Raw genomic sequence first — 18,636 nt, 5'->3', positions numbered from 1 at the left:
ACTTGCGATCTGTGCCCCTATGGAGAGGGAGGCATCCAGGATCATGCCCAGGTTCCTGGTGGAGTGAGCTACTAGTTGTACCCCTTCCAGGATGGGCGGTCATGCTTCCTTGCTTGGACCTTTTCTGCCCAGCCACAGGACCTCCTTCTTTGAAGGACTGAGCTTCAGATGACTCTGCTTGAGCCATCACGTCACTACTTTCAGACATCTGGCTAAGGGTTCTGGGGGTGAATCAGGGCGGCCATCCATCAGGAGGAAGAGCTGGGCGGCATCTGCATACTGATGGCACCCCACCTCAAACCTCCATACCAGTTGGGCCACATAAAAATGTTAAACGAGAGAGGACCGCTTCCTGTGGGACTCTGCATGTCAGTTGTTAATGGCTTGATTGCCCCTCTCCAATTGCTACCTTCTGTCATGACCCTGGGGAAAGAGATCAGCCACTGGGGAGATTCATCAGGAGAGCTTTAAACTAAAGCCACTAGGGGAAGGAGACGATCAACATAGGGAGTGTATGGAAGGAAAACGATCGGAGGCAGCCCAACCGGCAAGGCCAGCTCATAGGGAACCAAAAGTAAAAGGATTCAGTTGTCTTTATACTAACGCCCGAAGCATGGGCAATAAAAAGGAAGAGCTGGAACTTCTCATGCTGATGGAAATGTATGATCTAGTAGGCATCACAGAAACTTGGTGGAATGATTCTCATGACTGGAATGTAATGGTGGATGGATATGAACTGTTCAGAAAAAACAGAATAGATCGAAGAGGTGGAGGAGTGGCACTGTATGTGAGGAAAGGGCTTACCTGTCAGGAAATGCTAGTGAAGGAGAGCATATCTGCAGTGGAAAGCATCTGGGTGAAAATAAGCGAGGGGAAAACAAACAGTGTGGTGGTTGGTGTCTGCTACCGACCGCCTGACCAACGAGAGGATGTGGATGCTGCACTTTGTGAGCAGCTTGAGAAAATATCCAAACGGCAGGACCTTGTCATCATGGGTGACTTCAGTTTCCCAGATGTGTGCTGGGAAACTAACTCTGCGAAGCGTCCTCAGTCATGCAAGTTTCTGACCTGCCTGGCTGACAATTTCATTTATCAAATGGTAGATGAACCCACAAGAGGTTCAGCCATACTGGACTTAATACTGACCAACAGGCAAGAGTTGGTGGATGAGGTGAAGGAGGTGGGGACCCTAGGGGGAAGTGACCATGTCCTCATAGAATTCCTTTTGAGATGGGGAGCCAAGGAAGCTTGTAGCCAGACGCGGATGTTGGATTTTCGTAGGGCAAACTTTAATAAACTCAGAGACATGATGAGTGTCATACCATGGACGAGAATGCTGGAAGGGAAGGGAGCATGTGAAGGGTGGGCGCTACTCAAACAAGAGCTATTGCATGCTCAATCAATGACTATTCCAGAAATACGAAAACACTGCAGGAGCTCTAAGAAGCCTATTTGGATGAACAGAGAACTTCAAGAGGAACTAAGAAAGAAAAGGAAAATGTTCAGGAAATGGAGGGAAGAACAGAGCTCTAAAGAAGAGTACCTACAGGTTACTAGGCACTGTAGATCAATCATCAGAAAGGCCAAAGCTGAGAGTGAGCTAAGATTGGCCAGGGAAGCCCATTGTAACAAGAAAAGATTTTTCAGTTATGTGAGGAGCAAACGTAAAGTCAAGGAGGCAATAGGCCCACTGTTGGGTGCAGATAGACAAACTCTAACGAAAGATGCAGAGAAAGCAGAAAGGCTTAGTGCCTATTTTACATCAGTTTTTTCCCACAGGTCAAAGTGTTTAGGCACATCTAGAGATGGCTGTAGCCAAAGGATAGTGTCTGGGTGGCAGGTTAACATGGATAGAGAGGTTGTCGAGGGGCATTTAGCTGCACTGGATGAGTTCAAATCCCCTGGTCCAGATGAAATGCACCCGAGAGTACTCAAAGAACTTTCCAGAGAACTTGCACATCCCTTGTCCATCATCTTTGGAACCTCTTTAAGGACTGGAGATGTCCCGGAGGACTGGAAAAGAGCAAACGTTATTCCGATCTACAAAAAAGGGAGGAAGGATGACCCAGGAAACTACAGACCAGTGAGTCTGACCTCTGTTGTGGGGAAGATAATGGAGCAGATATTAAAGGGAGCGATCTGCAAACATCTGGAGGACAATTTGGTGATCCAAGGAAGTCAGCATGGATTTGTCTCCAACAGGTCCTGCCAGACCAACCTAGTTTCTTTTTTTGACCAAGTAACAGGTTTGCTGGATCGGGGAAATTCGGTTGATGTCGTTTACTTGGATTTTAGTAAAGCTTTTGACAAGGTTCCCCATGATGTTCTGATGGATAAGTTGAAGGACTGCAATCTGGATTTTCAGATAGTTAGGTGGATAGGGAATTGGTTAGAGAACCGCACTCAAATAGTTGTTGTCAATGGTGTTTCATCAGACTGGAGAGAGGTGAGTAGCGGGATACCTCAGCGTTCGGTGTTCGGCCCGGTACTTTTTAACATATTTATTAATGATCTAGATGAGGGGGTGGAGGGACTACTCATCAAGTTTGCAGATGACACCAAATTGGGAGGACTGGCAAATACTCCGGAAGATAGAGACAGAGTTCAACGAGATCTGAACACAATGGAAAAATGGGCAAATGAGAACAAGATGCAGTTCAATAAAGATAAGTGTAAAGTTCTGCATCTGGGTCAGAAAAATGAAAAGCATGCCTACTGGATGGGGGATACGCTTCTAGGTAGCACTGTGTGTGAACGAGACCTTGGGGTTCTTGTGGATTGTAAACTAAACATGAGCAGGCAGTGTGATGCAGCGGTAAAAAAGGCAAATGCCATTTTGGGCTGTATCAACAGAGGCATCACATCAAAATCACAAGATGTCATAGTCCCATTGTATACGGCACTGGTCAGACCACACCTGGAGTACTGTGTGCAGTTCTGGAGGCCTCACTTCAAGAAGGACGTAGATAAAATTGAAAGGGTACAGAGAAGAGCGACGAAGATGATCTGGGGCCAAGGGACCAAGCCCTATGAAGATAGGTTGAGGGACTTGGGAATGTTCAGCCTGGAGAAAAGGAGGTTGAGAGGGGACATGATAGCCCTCTTTAAGTATTTGAAAGGTTGTCACTTGGAGGAGGGCAGGATGCTGTTTCTGCTGGCTGCAGAGGAGAGGACACGCAGTAATGGGTTTAAACTTCAAGTACAACGATGTAGGCTAGATATCAGGAAAAAGTTTTTCACAGTCCGAGTAGTTCAGCAGTGGAATAGGCTGCCTAAGGAGGTGGTGAGCTCCCCCTCACTGGAAGTCTTCAAGCAAAGGTTGGACACAAACATTTCTTGGATGCTTTAGGATAGAATCATAGAATCATAGAATCATAGAGTTGGAAGGGGCCATACAGGCCATCTAGTCCAACCCCCTGCTCAACGCAGGATTAGCCCTAAGCATGTCTTTTAAGTATTTGAAAGATTTTCACTTTGAAAAGAATAGGGAGCAGTTCCTGTTGGCAGTAGAGGATGACCCACAGTAATGGGTTTAAACTACATATAGAAGAGTACTGGCTAGATATTGGGGAGGGGGGGGAATTCCGCCATAGTAGTTCAGCAGTGGAAGGGGCTGCCTAAGGAGGTGGGGAGCTCCCCCTCACTGGCAATCTTTAGGCAGTGGCTGGACAGATACTTATTGTGGATGCTTTAGGGTGATACAGAATTTAAGACCTCTATTGCCTCTTCCAACTCCATGATGATTCTAAATAATATCTAAATTTCAATCCACTCAATCATAGCTGGGCAAGTACAGGGATCTCTGTCACATCTCTCTGGAAAGCACAAGGCACAGATTCGTAGGACAGAAGGAAAACAGTTCAGCGGGCTGCACCACAATCTTATTTGGGTCCTGGTATTTTGCCCCATTTGAATAACAGGTTTGCACAACGTACAAATGTAATAAATAAATAAACTTCCAAAACCTGTTCATATTCTGTTAGCCTTTTTTCCGTATTTTGCATGGCAGGTGTTTTTCATGTCATGCATATTGTGTGGCATGGATTTCATTCATGTTCGCAACTCCTCATTCTCACCTGAGGGACCGCCTCCCCGCCTATGCCCCAAAAAGAGCTCTACGCTCTACTGCCTCCAATCAGCTAAGGATCCCTGGCCCTAAAGAAGTCCGTCTGGTCTCGACCAGGGCCAGACCATTCTCTGTTTTGGCTCCTACCTGGTGGAACGAGCTCCCAGAAGAGATGAGGGCCCTGACGAAGCTTAAACAGTTCCGCAGGGCCTGCAAAAAGGAGCTCCTCCACCAGGCATTTGGCCGAGACCAGACGTAATCTACAGCGACCAAGGGCCCCTGCTCCCCCCCCTCAGAATCCCATCAACAAGCCCTGGACCTGTTTGTATTACGATTGTTTACTGTTATACTGTGTTGTGTTTGGTTGCAATTGTTGGTTATCGATGTACATGTTCTACAGACTGTTTTATGTACGGTTCTCTGTTATAATGTAAACCGCCCTGAGCCTCCGTGGAGGGCGGTATAGAAGTATGATAGAGAGATAAATGGGTAGAAATGTTGTGACTGCGGTATTTGTGCAGATCTTCTTGCCGGGTGTCGGGACTTTGGCCTGGATAGACCTGCATCTGCTGTGTCTTTGTGGAGGGGCAGCTCCCCGTTTTCTGTTACCTTTTTATAGTCTCGAGGAAGAGCATCATGCCTTGGAGATGCAAGGGAGGGATGTGGCACAGTGTAGGAAGCCAAGAGGTTGGAGTGAGCTTAATTCATCTGCTGATGGTTCACTCTGTTGTATTGAGTTGGACATCGAGTTTGTGGACATGGGGGCTGTTGTGCCCCTCGGAAGCATCGTATTCCTCAGTGCTCTACGCCAACCCCTGGTGGAGGCGAGGGAATCGGCATTACTCAGTGAAGCAATTAGAGTATTTATTATCTGGCTCTGGACTGGTACCAGAAGCGTGCCATTTGCTTCTCTTGAAAGGTCCTAAAACGAGCATGTGGGATGAGTGGAGGAGGATCCCGAGCTGCTGGTACTGCCTGATCCTCTGGCGTCCCGTGGTCTGTGTGGCCAAAGTGCTCCAAGGTGCCTCACAGGCTGTTGCTCTTTTTTTTTTTTTTTGGAGGGGGGAGGGGATGAATAGGAATTAGGGAAGCTGCCATGGGAGCAAGGGAGGCCCTGTGAAGCTGGTCAGGCACCCTCTGCTCTCATACACATGAGAATTGCATTCTCCCACCATGGATGCTTTGGTGGTCCAGCATAGCAGGGGGGCAGCTGAATTTCTCTCTCTTGTCTGCAGAGGCTTTGATGAGCTGAACCTGGAAGCCAAGAGGCGTCATGGGGCAGAGTGAATCGGAGCCACAGGAAGAGCAGGAGGTAGGGCTGCCTTGTGCATGAGGTTGCCCCCACTTAACGAGTCCTGCTTTGTCATCTGGGCAGGCCGCTGTCCCTCCTGCTGCCATTCCCTCTCCCTCCGCCAGACCCACAGAGGAGGGCAGGGGTCGCTGTGGCTTTCATGCTTCCTTAGCTGGCTGATCAAGTGTGTTCTCAGCCAAGGGCAGCAAGGGTGCTTCCGGGTGAGGACATGGACTCCCCCCCCCCCTGAGCTTTCCTCCCAATGTGAAAGTCAGCTGGGGGGGGGGGCGGCACTGTTCTTGTGCATTAATTAATGCAGCCTGATTTCCCCTATGAGGAATGCTGAGGGGTGCTCTTGGGGTGCCAACTTGGTGTCCTTGCATTGCTAAACCTCCTAGCTTGTCTCCCTGCATCCTTCTGCCCCATAGGTTTCTATGCACTCCGTCCTATGCCAGTCCTTCAGGGACTGTTGCCTTTTCTCTCCCGGCAGCATTTGCCATCCCCCGTGCTGTCCAGTGTCCAACTCTTTGTGGAAACCAGCATGGCGAGGAGGGGATGAAGGCTCCTGCCCAGGGGCTGAGCAAGGCTGCTCCCACCCACACGCGGGAGGTGTTCCAGTGCTGAGGGATGGGTCTGCATGGGCTGCAGAAGGGGCGTGGTTTCTTGGTCACCTGGGAATAGGCCCTCCTTGTCTTGCCTTGATGAATTCTCTTAGTAGGAGGCCTTGGGCTGGAGCCAGCACCTGTTCTGGTGGCTCCTGATGGGGAGCCCATCCCTGCCATGGAGTCCAGTACCTGGAGATCCTTGCACAGATGCTCCCTGCTGCTTCCCTGTAGTCCAGAGAAAGGCCCAGAAATCTAGGCCACCTTCTGTCCTGACTAAGAGCAGAGCCCTGGAAATTTTGTCCCCCCCACCCCCACCCCCACCCCCACCCCCAGGACACATTCTAAGCCACAGAAAGGGCATGAATTTGTGTCCTGAAAGCAAGAAAGGGGTCTGCAGAAAAGAGGCTCTTCCCTGACCAGCCCAAGAATTTCCACTGTGGCCCTTATACACTTGCCAAAATTGTGGCACTGAGAACGGTGCTCTTCAGGAGGCCTCCAGACCTACCTCTCCAGTGCTACCACTGATTGTTCATTGCTGTTTTCCTCCCTGTCACATCCTGCTCTTGGATTTCCAGCTCTGGCTGGGTCCAGGGATTAGGTAGGCATGAGTCAATATGGCCAAAAAGTATCCAAATCAGCCTTGGACCCCAGTCGGCCAAATCCATTCTGAATTGCCATTTCCCAATAGGCTTAAATGGCCAAATCAACCTTGCTTGTATTGCCAAATTCAAAGAAGTGGCCATTTAAACTTTAAAGGGAAAGAGACTGGGGGAGAAGTTCTCCCTTTCTTCTGGGGCTGTGGGGGTGGGAATTTGAGGTAGTAGTACCAAACTTGTAGTGCAGCTGCAGGAGTCTCTCCTTAAAAGAACCCCCAAGTTGCAAAATGATTGGACCAAGAGGTCATATTCTAGGGGCACCCAAAGAGGATGCCCCCATCCAACCTCCATTATTTCCTGTGGTGAGGACAGACCAGAGAATCTGTCCCCCCCCCCTCAATCCTAGGAAATAATGGAGAGTAGATGGGGGCCTTTGGGTGTCCCTAGAACTGAGCCCCCTGGTCCAATCTTTTTGGCAATGAGGTGAGGCTCCTGCAGCTATGCTGCAAGTTTTGTGCCTCTACCTGAAATCCATCCCCCCTCCCTCCCTGAGCCCTGAAAAGACAGATAGGGCAAAATCCCCATCGACTTGAATGGCACCCTTGATTTCAATGGTGCCGAATCAATTTAACCACATAAAAACTGCACCATAGGTGATTTAGATAAATCAGTTTGGCCCGAGTATTCTCCTTGCACATGCGTACTAGGGAATGAGTCTGTGGGGTCAAGGAGATGCAAAGGAGCCCCCTCTCTGCTCAGACTGCAGTGGGGCCCAGGTGAGGGGGGGCATGCCTAAGTTGACTGGTCTCCCATTGGCTTCTTCTACACGGTTGCTCCTGAGGGGACGGGTCTCTGCCCGCGCCCCTGGCTCAACACCCATCATGCGCACTGTGGGGGGGACCTCCCTGCCCAGAGCTCGGCAGCATTCCCAGTACACCTTGTCCCCCCCCCCCACCACCACCACCACCAGCCCTGGCCACTGGAGCTCTGCTTCTTCCCCACAGGTGTTGGGGCTGATGATGGGTGTCGGGCTGTCGGTCCTGCTTGTGGCTGCCCTGATCCTGCTGCTGGTGCGGCAGCTCCGCCATCCAAGTGAGTTCTCTTTGTATGTCTTTGAGGGGATGAGGAGAGCCCCTTCCCGAGGAAGAGGACCCCAAACAGGCCCTGTTTGCCAGGAATCTGGGCATGAGACAGTGGTTGGGGGCTGGGGTGGCTGCAGTCAGAAGGGAGGGGAGGATTAGATTAGTTTTATATGTTAGTTAGTTTGTTTATTATTTATGTATTTATTCATTCGATTTATTTCCCACCACTCCCTGACAGGCTTGTGGCAGGTAACAATAGTCTTAAAACCCCATTAAAACCCCACTAAAAGACATTAAAAACTCCCAACATGGCAGGAAAAAAAATATCCCGCTCCCACCCCGACTACCGAGGCGATGGAGAAATGGAGGAGGAACGATGTACACTTCAAACCCCGGTGGGGGGTGGGGGGGGTGATGAATCTACCTCGCCGTCCCCATCCTCAACCGCAGACCTGGCGGAAGAGCTCCGTCTTGCAGGCCCTGCAGAACGTTGACAAATCCTGCAGGGCCCGCAGCTCCCCCGGGAGCTCATTCCCCCAGGTAGGGGCCAGGACAGTACTGGATTGCATATTTTCTCCTGTTTTCATGTGGGTTTTATCATTTTATTGTAAACCACCACAAGCCGGCAAGGCCCGGGAGTCTCAGTCAGCAAGTAAAATGAATGAATCAGTATAAATAAGAGGAGGAGCATTCTGGGCCTGGTCTGCCACGTCCCCTCTTCCCGCAGCCGTTCAGGCCCAGGAGCAGCCCAAGTACCGATTCCGCAAGCGGGACAAAGTGTTGTTCTACGGGCGCAAGATCATGCGCAAGGTGAGGCTTCAGGATGTGCGGAGGGGTGGCGCTGCCGGCACCATGTTGGGGCCCATTAGGGATGAACGGGTCAGTCGAGGCTCCTGGCGAGCTAAGTGGCACGTGGCTGGGTGGGAGTTTGGGGGGCTCCGTGAAGGCTCGCCTGGTCAACCAGAGTGGGAGTGAATCACGTTGGATGAGGACTCATGCTCCTAGTGGGGGTTTCTTATATGCCTAACGAGTTTCCTGCCAGAAGGAAGAGCAAGACTTTGGGGAGATGAGCAGCCGTCAGTGAGCATGCCCCATTGGGACACCTCCAGGAGGCCCTTTCGTGTCTGACCGTATCGGTTCCACTGGCAGGTTTCTCAGTCCACATCATCCCTGGTCGACACCACCATCTCCTCTGCTTCCCGGCCACGCATGAAGAAGAAGCTCAAGATGCTGAATATTGCCAAAAAGTGAGTGAGCAAAGGGGCCAAAAGGGAAGCCCCAGACCTGTCTGAACAGTGCCCTTGGGGAACAGAGATGATCTGGGCATGGGGAGGAAAGAGGAGAACAGAATAGCTCTCCTGGACCGCTGGCGTGGGGGCTGGGAAGAGTGTTGAACCCCCCCCCTCCCTCCCTCCGCATTGGTCCCACGGCTGCAAGGCCAGTGGTCCTGGTCCGAAGAAATCACCCGCTGAGAATATCTATGGAAGGGGCCTCTCCACTGCTTCTTCTGGAAGCAGAAAATAATTCTGATTGCTTAATTCCTCTCCTTTGTATTTTGAAGCCCTCTTGGTTCTTGCCAGTTCTCAGTGAACAGGGTAAATTATTTTTCTGTCTCCATGGGCGGTGCTGGTATTTCTCTCCCTGTGCTCAGGATCCTGCGCATCAAGAAGGAGCTGCCAACCCTCCAACTGAAGGAGCCCCCTCCCTCTGTCCTGGAGGCTGATCTTACAGAGTTTGATGTGGCCAATTCCCACCTGCCCTCTGAGGTCCTCTACATGCTGAAGAATGTCCGGTAAGCGTTTGCTGGGTCCCCGGTGCTTCCTGTCCAAGGAAGATCATTTCACAGGAATAGATCCGACACTCACACAAAGCTGCTTTGTACTGAACCAGGCTGTCGTCTGCATGTTGTACTAAACTGTCATCTGCATGTAGGCCACGATCTGGCACCGTTTCTTTTGGCCTCAAATGGAGGGCTGCACCTTGTTCCTCCTCCTCCTCCTCCTCCTCCTCTTTCTCCCACTCTTGGCTGAGGCAGGAGGTCAGGCTAACGTGTGCCCCTCAGCCTCCTCTCTGTGCCTGAGCATGCCTGGAAAGCCCTCTCTACGAAGAAGCCCAAGAGAAGCCAGGAGTGGTCTCCTCAGAGCTTGGGAGAGGGACCACGAAAGAAGTAGGGGGCTGCTGTGTGGAGTCAGGCAATGGCAAATACGTCCCCTGTTTGTCTCTCACCTTGAAAGCCCCACGAGCTGGCTGCCACTTGAGAGCAGCCCCACTTGCCAGCCGAGACAGAGGGGCCAGGCAGCTGGTTGGTGCTTGTGGAGGTCAGCAGGCTCTGGCTAGCTGGGCCTTGAAGAACCAGCGGCTGCCTGGGGTGTGGATTTCCAGGCTGCATGCCCATGGTCCCCCAGTGCCCTGGTACAGTCCTTCCATGCTGACAGTGTGTGAGTCCAGTGGCAACCTCAAGACCAGCAAAGTTTTATTCAAGGGGTGAGCTATCGTGTGCACGCACACTCCTTCAGACAATGAAAGGGAAATAATCACTAGACTACATATGTAAGGAGAGAGAAAAGCTTGGGGACGGCACAAAGATTAAGGATACTTTCCCTACAAGCACCAGTTGGTCCCCCCCTCCCCGCCATTTTTTCCAAATATGGTGGCCAAATTGTTCCCTGGCACAGTTTATAGAGGAGGCCAAATTGTTCCCTGGCACAGTTTATAGAGGAGGCCAAATTTTACCAGTACTGCCTGTCGGCCAGTTTGATTTCAGCCCCTCCCTCTGGCATAAGGAACAGGGTAGACAGAAGGAGGAGGAGGAGAAAGGAGATAAAAGAGGGAAATGGGAGCTGGGAAGAGGCCTGCGGGGGGCAGGAAGGGCACTAGCTGGAACAGTGAGGTTGAAGCTCAGGATTTGGCCTCCTCCTCTGAGCCCCTGGGAGAGGATCTATTTATGATCTTGTCTGTGTCAGGTGCCCCCTAGGAAGAGGGGAACTCTTACTATAGGAAGGCCTAACTAAGACACACCTTGGGACTCAGATGTGAGAAGAAACCAAATGGGAGAGAGGCCCACAAGAGAGCCGCTCGATCTCCTAGTTTCAAAGGAGCAAGCTCGCACGTAATCCCACTTGCTGGGAAGGTGGAAAACTCAAAGCTTCCAGGAGTCAATAGGAGGCAAGAGAGCAATGGAGCACGGTGTTCATAAACACAGAAAGCAGCAAGAGGAAGAGGTATGGTGTTGAAAGCCTCTTCGTGCCTCAGTATCCACAATGGCACCTTTAAATGGGAGCAGAGAAGCCTCTAAGGGCGGAGGCTGTGGGTCAAGGCCCACCTGCAGAACAGGAGGCCCTCTTCTGGCCTCCTGTTGAAATTGGACCAAAGTACAACATTGCTGGGAGTACTGATGGACTTGCATGCAGCGTCCTGGTTCTTGAGATCACAGGTCTCCATTGGGTTCTCCATTGGTGGTTCTGGAAAAAAGCCACTAAAAGAAACTGCTAGAAGTTGAAGCTTTCTCCAAGGATTGTTCAAGATGCAACCAGCACTGTCCTTAGGATCATAGGAATATGGCAAGTCCCCTTATTCTGGACATCCTCACTCTGCCTTGCAAGGTCTTAGTCGCAGAGGGAAGCCCCAAGGAAGCCATGATCTCCTCGGCCACAGAGACAACGGGTATGAGTTTTCGGAGGGGCTTTTGTGTTGTTAAGGATAGAGCATTGGCTGTGGTACCTAATTGGGGAGGGGAGCATGTAAACAGAGATAAGAGAGGTTACAGTGGGGAAAAGGGGGTCTCTGCACCCAAGAAGGGAGATGGGGAGAATTGTTGGCAAGGTGGAGAAGCATTTTGCCGGATTGCCCGTTAGGCTACATTGTGGCTTGAACTGTTGTCAAAATAGTAACCTGCTCGTGGGGCAGGGCAGTCGAAAAGTGATAAATAAATAGAAATGCGGGGCTGTGTTTCAGTGCAGGTTGCCAGTGTCCCAGCAGGCTGGGGATGGGAGAAGGAATGTCAATAGATGGGGACAGAGATGCAGGAATGTTTGGACCCCCTCCCAAGAGATGCGGGGGCAAGGGGGGGGCTAAGGGGGGAGATCCAGCTCCAGCACCGATGTTGTGTGATGCCAGGGGTATCAGACTGCAACTCTGCAAGCATGTTCCACAGAGCACCTGGCATGCCTGACCAAGACCTGGGCAAGGGAGGACGGAACTGTTGCCCTGCTGGGGTGCTTCGTCCTGCATCAGTCATGGACCACAGGATCGGGGGAAGGGGGGCAGGGGTTGCTTTGCTGACCAGGAGTCTTTCCGACAAGGCATTCCCTGCCCACTCCAACAGTCTCAGGCATTGGGAGGGTGGGCCTGGGGAGGGACTCAGTCATGAAATTGGCCATCTGACGGGTATGCCGCCTGCCTAGTGCAGCAGCAGATGTCACGCTGAATTGACGAGAGGCAGCCGTCGCCTGGGCGTTGCAGCCTCCCAGGGTGCCTATCTTGGGGGACTCCAAAGTCCATGCGGATGAGCCTGCCTCTGCTCATAATCTGGACCTAGCTCCAGGGAGGCTGACCACTTGACCCCTGTCCCTCATGTCTTGTGAAAGTGGGCAACAGGAGAGTAGGGGAACCCCTCTGGGAAGTTAGACATCTGTCCCCGTCCTCTGGGACATTCACGGAGAGTTTAAAGGAGGCGGTGGTTTGGCCTTTACTGAAGAAATCTTCTCATGACCAGCAGGATCCCGCCGACTACCGCCCAGTCTCACACTTGGCGCTTCTAGGTCAGCCACAGGTCGATTACAAGCAAACCTAGAGGAAACTTCTGGTTTGGACCCACACCAGTCTGGTTTATGACCTGGCCACAGGGCGGAAAGGGCACTGCTTGCTCTCATGGATGATCTCTAGGAAGAGTTGGACTGAGGTGGATCAGCACTGCGAATATGGTTAGATCTCACAGCAGCTTTTGTTAGAGTCAACCATGAGCTTTTAGCTCATAGCCTAACATCTTTATGCGTCTTCCTGCCCAGCTGCTGCGGCTGCAGAGGTATAGGCTGGGGTGTCAGCAGTCTGCTGATGATGCTCAGCTCTATCTGTTGTTGGGCAGCCAGCCAGACACACCCCCAGAGTCCTTGGCCAGATGCCTGGAGGCTGTGAGTGGGTGACTGCCACAGAGTCACCCGAAGCTTAACCCCATGAAGACGGAAGCCCTGTGGCTGGGGAGGAAATGAGGACGTTTGGCTCCCTTATCTTGACAGTGTGTAGTTTACAACTTCATGCACCGTCAGGAGATGGGGGTGATATTTGATGCCTCCCTTTGTATGGAGGCATAGGTCACTGCGGTAGCTTAGAATCCTAGAATCCGAGAGTTGGTCATTTAGTCCAACTCCCTACACATTGCAAGAACTCCCAACCTCATGCCTACCCACAGTGACCCCAATTTCATGTCCAAATGATCCCCCCTCCCTGTAGCAGGTTGACATGGACAGAGAGGTTGTTGAGAGGCATTTAGCTGCACTGGATGAGTTCAGATCCCGTGGGCCAGATGAAATGCACCCGAGAGTGCTCAAAGAAATTTCTGTAGAACTTGCACAGCCCTTGTCCATCATCTTCAGGACCTCTTTAAGGACTGGAGATGTCCCGGAGGACTGGAAGAGAGCAAACGTTATTCCGATCTTCAAAAAAGGGAGGAAGGATGACTTGGGAAACTACAGACCAGTGAGTCTGACCTCTGTTGTGGGGAAGATAATGGAGCAGATATTAAAGGGAGTGATCTGCAAACATCTGGAGGACAATTTGGTGATCCAAGGAAGTCAGCATGGATTTGTCTCCAACAGGTCCTGCCAGACCAACCTGGTTTCCTTTTTTGACCAAGTAACAGGTTTGCAGGGAGAGGAATAGGAAGGCGACTGTAAGCCGCTTTGAGCCTCCTTCGGGTAGGGAAAAGTGGCATATAAGAACCAACTCTTCTTCTTCTTCTTCTGCTGGATCGTGGAAATTCGGTTGATGTCGTTTACTTGGATTTTAGTAGGCTAGATATCAGAAAAAAAAATTTTCAGTCAGAGTAGTTCAGCAGTGGAATAGGCTGCCTAAGGAGGTGGTGAGCTCCCCCTCACTGGCAGTCTTCAAGCAAAGGTTGGAGACACACTTTTCTTGGATGCTTTAGGATGCTTAGGGCTAATCCTGCGTTGAGCAGGGGGTTGGACTAGATGGCCTGTATGGCCCCTTCCAACTCTATGATTCTATGAAAAAAATATCCCAGAGGAAATTCACCTTCCATCCCACAGTGGTGATCAGCAATTCCCTGGGCAGGCAAGGAAGGGCCACAAGAGACCAACCCTGGCCTGCAAGCTACCATGGAGATTCGGTGCACTGGGAGAAGGCCCATGCCCACCCATGCAGGGTTTCAGCTTGCAGGGGGCGGGGGGCCTGTGGGTCTGAGATGGCACCTCTCGTGTGTGGGGGCTGCTGGAGGGATGTCATGCCTCCCTTCCTCACAGGGTCCTGGGTCACTTTGAGAAGCCCTTATTCCTGGAGCTGTGCAAGCACATGACCTTCCAGCAGTGCCAGCAAGGCGAGTACGTCTTCCGCCCTGGGCAGCCGGACACCAGCATCTACGTGGTCCAGGAGGGCAAGCTGGAGCTCTTCCTGTCTGAGCAGGTGAGGGAACAGCTTGGGGGATTGCCGATCACTTCTTGCAGCCCAACAACTCTGCGGTCTGTGTTGTGCAACTCCTGTCTCGGTGGGGGTGGGGGTGGTGTGGGAGGGGAGGATTCCTTGGAGGGATGCCCCAGCTCCGAGGCTGAGCAGCAGTGTGGGTTGGATGCTCAGGCATGTCTGTGTGGGTGTGATGCAGGATGGGAAGGAGACCCTTGTGAAGGAGGTGTTCCCTGGGGACAGCGTGCACAGCCTCCTCAGCATCCTGGACGTGATCACGGTAAGGTTCTCTTCCATCACGATGCCATTTCTCCTCCTGCCCACCCCCGCTTCCCTGCCCTTCTTGAAGCCCCGCCTCCTGGGCTGCCCACGGCACGCCCTCGCCTCCTTCCCCGTCTCTCCGGGCTTGGCCTGTTTTGTGAGGCTGCTCCTCAGACGAGGAACAGCAAAGCCCTGGTGCTGCTACTTCTGGCACTGATGGAGGCCCACGCTGCTCGCATCACGGGCAGGAGGCAGGAGGGCAGGAGGGCAGGCGCACGTGCCTCACGCTCTCCTCTGCAAAGGACTGGGTGTGTCTTTCTGGCAGGGTCACCAGCGGCCATATCGCACTGTCTCTGCACGGGCGGCAGAGGACTCCACAGTGCTGCGCCTCCCTGTGGAGGCTTTCTCGGCTGTCTTTGAGAAGTACCCGGAAAGTCTTGTCCGGGTGGTGCAGGTGAGCGCCCACCCGCACCTGGGCCTTGGCTTGCCTCCCCTGTGTATCCTCCTGCTCCGGCTTGATGCTTGCATCCCTTGAGCTCTGCCTGGGGATGCCCCAGCTGGCCTGAGGCATGGGGGGAGGGGGGGGGTCGAGCATGGCCTGAATCCTGTGCCACTTGTCCTCTGGGCCACCGGCCACTTCTGCTTCCAGATCATCATGGTGCGCCTGCAGAGAGTCACCTTCCTGGCCTTGCACAACTACCTCGGCCTCACCAACGAGCTGTTCAGCCACGTGAGTGACCAGCTCAGCTGGACCCCCGAGTAACCCTTCTCCCTCCCCCCTCCCTTTCTCCCATGGTGGGAGATGGGAAAGCACGATCTCTTCAGGCACCTGTGACCGCTGCCCTTCTCCTCATTATCAAGGGATTCATGATTTAGTTGTGAGTGAGTCATCTTAGCCCTCTAGAGCAGTGGTCCCCAACCTATTTATCACCAGGGACCACTCAACGCCTTTTACTGAGGCCCAGGGGGGGGTAGTTTACTCCTCTACTCTCAACCACTGCCCTAGCGCTCTCTGATCGCTATGGTAATGTTTAAACATCCCTTCAAAATAAGATACAGACACGCCACAACAATAAAGTGTGTTGTAAAGGGCTGGGGGGATGAAGTAAAGGGCCGGGGGGGGGGGGGAGAGATGGCGTCCTTCATGGCCCACCTCCAATTAGTCGAAGGACCACATGTGGTCTGCGGCCCACAGGTTGGGGATCGCTACTCTAGAGGCAGCCAGAGAGAACAGTGTGGGTTTCTTTCCTTGCCCACAGCCCTGGCACTCGAGCAAGGCATTCCCATGTCCCGTGGGCCTCAAAGACGGTGTCAGTGGCTAAAGTAGGGGGGTCCCGGGACCTGCCCCTTCAGCCTCTGCCCTTTTTGCCAGCAGTGAACAGAGAGATGATCCACTGGTGACCAATTTGCTAGTTCTCTTTTTTGGGTTGTGGCTGTTCGACAGGTGGTTTCTCTGCATTTCTTACCAGGTAGAGCAGCACAATTGTGGGTAGTGGGGTGTTCTCACAAAGCCCCATGGATGACTAGGGTTTTCCCAGTCTTGCTGCATAGCTGCTCTGCTTAGCAGGCCATTGTTCAAATAAACAGTTGGATCTCCCACAGATTGATTGCTGACTCCGTCCTCTATAAATGCTGTGTTTCAGCAGCATCCTGCCCTTGGGCGGTCATCTGGGAGGCCGTCCTTAGTGATCCCAATGGCTGCCAGCCAGGTTGAATCAGTGGCATGATTCAGTGCATGCACAGTGTGGGGAGAACAGGAGGCAATCCGGTTCAGCTGGTGTTGACTGAATGGGCAGTTTGGCGTGGTAAGCTCAGTGCTCAAGTGTGCTCACCGTGCCATTGGCAGCATCCAGCGTGCTGGTTTGGAGCCTTCCTGACTGCTCCTGGGGGGAGTGGGGCTTGTAAGCCTCCTCAGGGGCAGGGTGGTTTCTGAGACACGTAGTGAGACCTTGGTTGCATTCATTTTGTTTACTTATTTTTCGATTTGTATACCATCACTCTTGACAAAGCCGTCTCATGGTGGTTCGCAGAATAAAACAATTAAATTACAATATAAAAACTCCATACAGGCAAATGAACAACATAGGCAAATGACAGATGGCGACCTACTTAAGATCTCTAGGCCTTCCAGCCTATGGGTCCATGCTGATGACCCAAGGCAAACATGGCCCAGAGGTCTTGATCGTTAAAACTCCGGCCGCTGCCCTGGCCTCAACCAAACGCCTGGCGGAAGAGCTCCTTCTTACAGGCCGTGCGGAACTCAGACGCCCTGCCCTGTTAGGGACTGATTATTAGCAGAGATGTGCCCCTGTGCCATGTCCTCTCTTTGGACTTGGCTTGGCTGGCTGCTCCTGGGCTAGCAGCTCTTCAGGGTCTTTGGCAGAAACCTTCCATAGATCTGGGTTGGACAGGAGTCATCAGGGAGTGAGACGGCTGGGTGCAGAGGGCTGTTGGAGCAGGCCTAAACCAAGGTGAGCCAGTCATTGGCAAACTGCACAGCCTTTCACAAGTCTTACTGGACTGTGTGTGTTGTGTTGGGTGTTTGCCCCGAACACGAGGGTGCAGACTGAATGTCTCCTGGATTCACACCTTTTAGATCAGAAGCGTCCTCTAGGAAAACCGTTTCTCCCGCTTAAACTAACCCCCTAAACTAACCCAAGGGGGCCACCTGTGTTTGTCTCTGTCACTGCTCCTGTTCCTGCCAAGCTCTGCCTCTCTTGGAATCCCTCAATAAGGACTGATTTCTCTGCACCTCCTGTGTCGGGAGCAGTTTTCTACAAGGGGGTCTCCTGTGGTCAGCCGGACCAGCGGACCAGCCTTCGGTCTGTGACAATGGTGCTCTGCTTGCTTTCCCAGGAGATGCAGCCCCTGCGGCTGTTTCCCCAGGCAGGCCACGCCTCCCGCACCAGTCCCGTCCGGCACAGCAAGCGTGGCATCAGCACGTCCTCTGTCGAGGATGCCAGAGAGAGTGCTGGGAAGCCGCCAGAGGTGGCTGCCAAGGACTCAGGTAAGGGAAGCTGCCCTGGTCATCGGCTGGCAGGGCAGACTCCTTTGCTCCCTGTCCCCTGCCCTCCTCCCCAGTCCTTTCCGCTCCCCCTGGCTGGCCCTTTCCATGGCCGCTCCCTCGCCCCACAGGAGGAGCTGGTGGGGGTTACAGGAGGGGGACGGAGCGGCCTTCTCCCCCTTCCCCCTTCACCTCCTCTGATCTGGACACGATACTCCGTTTGATACAGCGCAAAATTTGCCTTTTTAGCCACTGAGTCACACTGCTGACTCATGTTCAATGTATGGTCTACTAAGACTCCTGGATCCTTTTCGCACATGCTGCTGCCAAGACAAGCCTCCCCCATCCTATATTGGTGTATTTGGTTTTTCCTACCTAAATGCAGAACTTTACATTTGTCCCTATTGAACTTCGTTTTATTCAGTTTAGCCCACTTCTCGAGCCTATCAAGATCATCCTGCATTCTGATTAGGTCTTCACTTGTGTTTGCTACCCCTCCCGGTTTAGTATCATCTGCATAATTTCTCCCCTCTAATCCTAATCCAAATCATTTATAATCATTTATTATATATTTAGTCCGGGCTTGATGGGGGCTCCCTTCCCTGCCCCCTCTTGGCTGTGCTGACTGCAGTGGATCATGCTGGCGAGGAAGAGGGGAGTTGGCTACTGTATCCAGGCGGCATCTGTATATCTATTAGCTGCCTTTCTACCCTGCAGAACTTAAGGCATCTTAACAGCTGAGATAACATACCTAAAATACAATACAGAAAATACCGTTTAAAACCCCCTCTGGAAAACTGGAGGGGGCTTCCCCTGACCTCCCCCGGGTCATGGGGGCTGCAGAGATTGCTTCTGGCACCTTGCTGGGTGCAGGACTGAAGGGCTGCCTGGGGGGCATTCTTCTTCTAGGGGACCCTTCGAAGTCTGGTCTGCCGGAGTCCCCTTCTGCCCCACTGCTGAGTCGGTGCATCTCTATGCCGGTCGACATTTCAGGTATGGGTCTCTCTTGGCCTCTTTGCTCTTCTTTGCTCTTGGATGCTTTAGGATGCTTAGGGCTGATCCTGCGTTGAGCAGGGGGTTGGACTAGATGGCCTGTAT

General features: G+C 52.4%; 1 protein-coding gene across 16 annotated transcripts in view; it reads left to right on the top strand.

Annotated features, from left to right (window-relative positions):
• PNPLA6 (patatin like domain 6, lysophospholipase) overlaps positions 1-18,636 on the top strand; it is a 102,322-nt gene that overhangs the window by 8,225 nt on the left and 75,461 nt on the right. For all 16 annotated transcript variants that reach the window (XR_013228627.1, XR_013228628.1, XR_013228629.1 and 13 more), the window contains exons 2-12: positions 5,302-5,378; positions 7,563-7,650; positions 8,368-8,450; positions 8,790-8,887; positions 9,292-9,432; positions 14,117-14,276; positions 14,473-14,553; positions 14,860-14,988; positions 15,184-15,264; positions 17,391-17,541; positions 18,448-18,531. Coding sequence is in view for 12 of the 16 variants with exons in the window: in XM_077324159.1 (XP_077180274.1) it covers positions 5,340-5,378; positions 7,563-7,650; positions 8,368-8,450; positions 8,790-8,887; positions 9,292-9,432; positions 14,117-14,276; positions 14,473-14,553; positions 14,860-14,988; positions 15,184-15,264; positions 17,391-17,541; positions 18,448-18,531 (1,135 nt within the window). In the remaining 4 variants the exon portion in view is untranslated. The remainder of the gene's footprint in view (positions 1-5,301; positions 5,379-7,562; positions 7,651-8,367; positions 8,451-8,789; positions 8,888-9,291; positions 9,433-14,116; positions 14,277-14,472; positions 14,554-14,859; positions 14,989-15,183; positions 15,265-17,390; positions 17,542-18,447; positions 18,532-18,636) is intronic.

Source organism: Paroedura picta, chromosome 2 (assembly GCF_049243985.1).
Source record: "Paroedura picta isolate Pp20150507F chromosome 2, Ppicta_v3.0, whole genome shotgun sequence".
NCBI classification, from domain to species: domain Eukaryota; kingdom Metazoa; phylum Chordata; class Lepidosauria; order Squamata; family Gekkonidae; genus Paroedura; species Paroedura picta.
This window is presented reverse-complemented; position numbering and strand designations above follow the sequence as displayed.